At 43.8% G+C, this 6,573-nt stretch overlaps 1 protein-coding gene across 1 annotated transcript; it reads right to left on the bottom strand.

The window, feature by feature from the left end:
* Positions 1-1,221: 1,221 nt before the first annotated feature.
* LOC115465017 (galactoside 2-alpha-L-fucosyltransferase 2-like) lies at positions 1,222-2,684 on the bottom strand. The gene has a single exon (XM_030195414.1). It carries the CDS (start codon positions 2,682-2,684, stop codon positions 1,611-1,613), a length of 1,074 nt encoding a protein of 357 aa, XP_030051274.1. The 3' UTR covers positions 1,222-1,610.
* Positions 2,685-6,573: the final 3,889 nt, after the last annotated feature.

The raw sequence follows: 6,573 nt of genomic DNA on the forward strand, positions 1-6,573 counted from the left end.
TCAATGCTTCTTTTACTAAGGCTCGCTCACATTTTTAGCATGCACTAAAATTGTGGAGGTGTCTTAGTAAAAGACCCCCTCTCTTTGGCGCAATGCAAGTACTATAGTAAGCAGTAGCAGTGATTTGAGAGGCTGAGATCAACCCTGTCTCACAAGTGCAGTAACAGTTTATAGTCTGTGCTGTACAGAAAATTACAATAATCTGCAGACAGGTCTAGGCAGTTTGCAATAAAAATCAAGAATTAAACACAGAGAAAAGGGATTCCAAACACTATGATTAAAAAAAATAGAGCGATCACTCTCCCAGAGATGACCATCCCGATTCACACCTAAAAAATAATAAAACCTCATAAAATACAAATATTTTAAAAAATACATCAAATATATTAAAGCCTGAAAATATCACCATGGTTACATGGCAGATTCACCTCTTGGGGTTTAAAGTCCTTGATAAATAAACAATCCTTCAAAATTCCTCCAAATTTCTTATTAAAAAGGAGGGAGTTTATTCCAAAGTTTGGGGGCCAACCAGCAAAAGGCATTTGCATGCGTAGACTGCAGTCGAGCCTTGGAAGGAGCTAGAATAACGTCTCCATGCAGCAAGGAATGAAGCAGTCTAGGATAGGAGAGCAGATGCTCGTGTACAGCCTTATCACTGTAACGTACCCTTGTGAAAGACCCTAGGTCCAAGGCCAGCCTGACAAAAGTCTCCTTCACACAGGCATCATTGGTCCTTGGCATCTGGTGACTCCACCTCAGGTTCGTTACTGTCATGCTATGTGTTGAACCAGGGATGTGCATTCTACTACTACTACTTATCACTTCTATAGCGCTACTAGACGTACGCAGCGCTGTACACTTGAACATGAAGAGACAGTCCCTGCTCGACAGAGCTTACAATCTAATTAGGACAGACAAACAGGACAAACAAGAGATAAGGGAATATTAAAGCGAGGATGATAAAATAAGGGTTCTGAACAAGTGAATAAGGGTTAAGAGTTAAAAGCAGCATGAGATTTACCATGCTTTTTCATGTCATTTTCTGCCCTAAGCAACAGGCAAAACCCAACTATTTCTGTTGTCATCATTGTTGTTAACAGTGCGCAGTCTTCTGAAAGACGGCACACAAGCGATTGGCTACCGGGCACCTTATGCCAAAGTGACCCATTTGGAAACCCTGCCACAGAGAGCAATCTACCTGTCTGCCCTTCCTGGGTTTGTCCTGCAACCGCGCTCTTCTCTTGAAATCATAAAAACGTTTTACTTTTCTGTGCTTTTGGATTAAAGGTGGTTTTATCTTCTTTTTGCATCATTCCCCCAGCCCCATCTCTCTCTCTCTCTCTTCTGCTGGTTGCTTCTTTATCAAACTCTTCCTTCAGCCATCTATGTTATAATCATTTCTGCTATGCGCGCAGTGAACTGAAATTTACAAGGCACAATTTCATTTTTGGGGGGTGTTCTGCTAGGCTCTGTGTTCCATTGATTGCCATTTTTTTTTTAATGTTCCCAGAAAAACACAATACAAGTTTTTAAAAACCTGAGCTGAGTAATGTTTTCACAGGGAAGTACTGGGTTACTTTGAAGAGAAGAGAAGGTAGGTTCAGTAAGATCTAAATTGGGGTTGTCTGTTTCTTCTGCTGTTCAAGAAGAGGTGAAAGGTCAGCAGCAATCCCAGTCCACTCTGGAAGGTAAGCAGCATCGTAACGGAAGACTTTCAAGAAACGAGAGTCCGGTAGAGTGAAGTTGGTGAGGTAAATGGTCTCCCCTGCTGCCAGGTAACCCGCCCAGAAGCCAAAGGTACCAATGGTCATGATGGTGTGGTTACAGTGGGCAAGGAGGGCAAAGTCCTTCCCGGGCGAAGACTCTACCCCATCCCCGGAGAAGTAGATGTCTGCTCTAGAAGCATCAATGTTCTTCTTACACCACTTCATCCCATTGCTGGTCACCACAAAGACAGGTTCCTGGTACTTACTACGGAAATAGCCCATTGCCTTCTCAAGGTAGACCTTGTCTGCCACCACCCCTTTCCAAGAATTGTGTATGACGTGAAGATAGTCCCCCCTTCGCACGTGGACTCCGATGAAGGTAGCATTCTTCCTGGTCCCTTTCACCTTCTCTAAATACTTGTTGGCCTCCTCCCTGATGAAGTCATGGAAGGTGAATTGCCGAAGGATCTCCTCTCGGATGTGGTGGTAGAAAGTCCATGAGCAAGGATAGCCGACGAACATCACATAATCCCCTTCGATGTGCCCGTACTCCTCAGACATCCAATCATGGAGCACTCGGTGCTTCCAGGGTATCTTACCAACCACATCTTTGTGTAACACTGGTAGGCTGATCTTGAAGACTGGGGCCAGCCAGTTATAGGTTTCCTGCTGTATGTAGGCTTCACGGCCATTGAGTTTAGCCAGTGCATATAGAGTGGCAAACTGGCCCATCTGGTTGCCCAAACGACCACTAGAATTCACCGTCCACATCCCGTTTCTTTTCTTCTGGACCTTGATTTCCTCAGTCCTGTTGCTGTCCTCTGTGCTTCGTGCTTTGGGGCGTTCACTTATTCTGAGAGCCGCATTGTAGAACTGTCTCCTCTGTTGAATGATCCAATTATCAGTTGGCAGGAAGATTATGAACAGGGTGCAAACAATCGTAAGGAAGAACCCAAGGATGTAAGTGTTCTGGTACATTATGAAGACTGCCTTGTCCCTCTTCGTTGACATCTTCAGAAGGTCTAAAAGAAAAATGGAGAGTTGAGAGAATTACAGCCAAGGTTCCAAGGAAGAGATAGGGATGATTAAAATACTCTAATCACAAATGGACCCCTCTCCCTCCACCCCCCCCCCAAGCTGAGCATTGACCTGCTTCACCGATCTTGTTCAAACTTGAATCGGAAGCCTCCAGAGACAGGGAAATATCTACTCGCCTTGGAAAAGACACGAGCTAAAACTCAATACATAACAATAACATATCGCAACTCAGATTCAATCTGACTTGGGCAGCATGAGCTGTGCTCACGCCTCTTTCAGCATTGATTGATGTGTCTGAGACACAAAAGTACACACCTTAAGTCTCCTACTGGAAATCCAAAACCACATCCTCCTTCCCTCCTGCCTGGTGGGTCCCTATGAGCCAAAGCTGAAAACACATGAAATTAAATGGCCAAAGTGTGTACCAAAGAGTTTGCACAGCTTCTAAAAGATGACTGCAGTCTGTCCTATGTGTAGAAAAGATTTATCTGAATCTTATCAACAAACATGCCTGGGAAAGTGTTAGAATTAAGTGACTCTCTACATGTCAACCTTCATCTCCTCTGATAATTTTAATATCGTTACTGATTTTCTAACTTGATATTCCAGGCACCCTGAGCCGGATCCTGGTTAACCCCCCCCCCCCCCCCCCCCCTCTAATTTCTGCTTTTCTTAAATCAAAGCTAGGTGATGGATTTGCAGAAATATAGACTAAAGAATTATCTTTTGGAGAGGCTAATATCAGTCTAAGTCAGAATCTGATTCACTGAATTTCTTCTTCCCTTAAGACCCAAGATGAGGGGGAAAAAAAAGCTTTAGTGCCTCATTTACTTCCTTCCACTGGTCAGTGGTTTTTGACCACTTGCTACAGTAGGGTTTGGGAAATTAAGGGGCTGATTTCCAAAGCGCTTAGGCCCAGATGCACCAAACTTTAACGACCCTTTAACGAATAAATTTTCAACCGTAGCATGCATGAAAGGCCATTTTCCGACGACGCTAGCAGCTAACGAAAACGGAATGCAAACGAGTCACTTCCAATCAGTGGCGTAGCAAGGAGGGCTGCCACCCGGGGCGGTTCGCCGTTGCACCCCCCCCAGGGTGCTGCACGATGACACCCCCCCTCAGCGCATCAACACCCCCCCCTGACCCAGTGCCTACCCTCCTCAGCTCCCGCCAACCAGCTGAGCACCCTACCTTTAATGAAATTTTGGAAGCCGTGGAGAGGCGAGGCGCAGCGCCTCGCGCCTGCAAGTAAAAGAAGCGAGGATCGTCATTGGGCCTTCCCTCACGCTGTCTGTCCCGCCCTTGCGGAAATAGGAAGTTGAGTGTATTGTCTATCTGCAATGTTTCACAATCCATGAGTTTTGACAACTTTGAACAGTTTTGTGTCATCTGCGAATTTAATCATCTCACTTATTCTGATTTCCATATCATTTATAAATATGTTAAATAGCACTGGTCCCAGTACAGATCCCTGTGGCACTCTGCTATTCACCCTCCTCCATTGAGAAGAATGGCCATTTAACCCTACCCTCTGTCTTTTGTTAAAAACCCAATTCCTAATCCACGGAAGGATATTGCCTCCTATCCCATGACTCTTTAATTTTCTCAGGAGTCTCTCATGAGGAACTTTATGAAAAGCTTTCCGAAAATCTAGATACACTACATCAACCAGCTCACCTTTATCCACGTGCTTATTCACGCCTTCAAAGAAATGAAGCAAATTGGTGACCGTGAGACAAAACTTCCCTTGGCTGAACCCAAGCTGACTCTGTCCCATAAACCATGTTTGTCTACGTGGTCTGTAATTTTATTCTTTATAATAGTTTTTACTATTTTGTCTGGCACTGAAATCAGGCTTACCGGTCTATAATTTCCCAGATCACCCCTTGATCCCCAAGGAAAATCAGTGTTACATTGGCCACCTTCCAATCTTCATATACTATGAATGGTTTTAACAAGAGATCAGCAATTTCATGTTTGAGTTCTTTCATTACCCTGGGGTGTATACCATCCAGTCCAGGTGATTTATCACTCTATCCCCCCCATCCCCCACATTTACAAAGCCGTGCTAGCAGCTGCTGTGCAGCAATGCCAACACAGCACATTCAAGCACTCCCCTACTGTATATAAGATCTTTACAGTCCCCAGCAGTAATCCCCCTATAGGAACACTCCCCTCTATAAGATCTATATCCCTCCTATAGGATAATAGGAACACTCCAAGATCTTTACAGAGTCTGAGCAGTAATTCCCCTATAGAAACATTCCCCTATATAAGATCTTTACACATTCCCAACAGTAATTCCTCCTAAAGGAACACTCTTCTCTATAAGATCTATATCCCTCCTATAGGATAATAGGAACACGCCAAGACCTTTACACACAGTCTCAGCAATAATTCCCCTATGGAAACACTCCCCTATATAAGATCTTTACACATTCCCAGCAGTAATCCCTCCTAAAGGAACACTCGTCTCTATAAAATCTATATCCTTCCTATAGGATAATATGAACACTCCAAGATCTTTACACACAGTCTCAACAGTAATTCCCCTATAGAAACACTCCCCTATATAAGATCTTTACACATTCCCAGCAGTAATCCCTCCTACAGGAACACCCTTCTCTATAAGATCTATATCCCTCCTATAGGATAATAGGAACACTCCAAGATCTTTACACACAGTCTCAGCAGTAATTCCCCCATAGAAACACTCCCCTATATAAGATCTTTACAGTCCCCAGCAGTAATCCCCCTATAGAAACACTCTTCTCTATAAGATCTATATCCCTCCTATAGGATAATAGGAACACACCAAGATCTTTACACAGTCTCAGCAGTAATTTCCCTATAGAAACCACTCCCCTATATAAGATCTTTACACATTCCCAGCAGTAATCCCTCCTAAAGGAACACTCGTCTCTATAAAATCTATATCCCTCCTATAGGATAATAGGAACACTCCAAGATCTTTACACACAGTCTCAACAGTAATTCCCCTATAGAAACACTCCCCTATATAAGATCTTTACACATTCCCAACAGTAATTCCTCCTAAAGGAACACTCTTCTCTATAAGATCTATATCCCTCCTATAGGATAATAGGAACACTCCATGATCTTTACACAGTCTCAGCAGTAATTTCCCTATAGAAACCACTCCCCTATATAAGATCTTTACACATTCCCAGCTGTAATCCCTCCTAAAGGAACACTCGTCTCTATAAAATCTATATCCTTCCTATAGGATAATAGGAACACTCCAAGATCTTTACACACAGTCTCAGCAGTAATTCCCCTATAGAAACACTCCCCTATATAAGATCTTTACACAGTCCCAGCAGTAATCTACCCCTATTGGAATACTTTCTATCTACACAATCCCAGCAGTAATCCCCCCCCACACACACACACACAGTCTATAGGAGCACTCCCTCTATAAGGTCTTGCACAGTCCCAGAAGAATCCCCCCCCCCCCATAGGAACACTCCTCGCTATAAGATCTTTGTACAGACCCTCGTATTTCTATTTCTCCCAGGGTTGGTGATGCTTCATCCTCATTTAGGAAATGAAGCCCCTGATTAAAAGATGAAGATCATCTTGGAAGGAAAGTTTGGCTACCGTTACCCTGTACCCTGTTACCTGAATGTGTTTCTTGGCTTCGTTGGAAGGGTTTTTTGTTGTTGCTCCTTTAAGGCAAAATCTGGGAGGAAAACTGGATTAAGCTCCTGCCTAGGGGACTCGGCTGCCACACAACATTTTCATATCATGTCTGTGGACAGCAAGAGGAAACAGTAGCTGCACCCACTCAGCTCTGGCAGAAAGG

Source organism: Microcaecilia unicolor, chromosome 3 (genome assembly GCF_901765095.1).
Source record: "Microcaecilia unicolor chromosome 3, aMicUni1.1, whole genome shotgun sequence".
NCBI classification, from domain to species: Eukaryota; Metazoa; Chordata; class Amphibia; order Gymnophiona; family Siphonopidae; genus Microcaecilia; species Microcaecilia unicolor.

Bases quoted from the DNA above. Each gene is read 5' to 3' on its own strand.
- LOC115465017 (XM_030195414.1), bottom strand. From the start codon at position 2,684: ATGTACCAGAACACTTACATCCTTGGGTTCTTCCTTACGATTGTTTGC.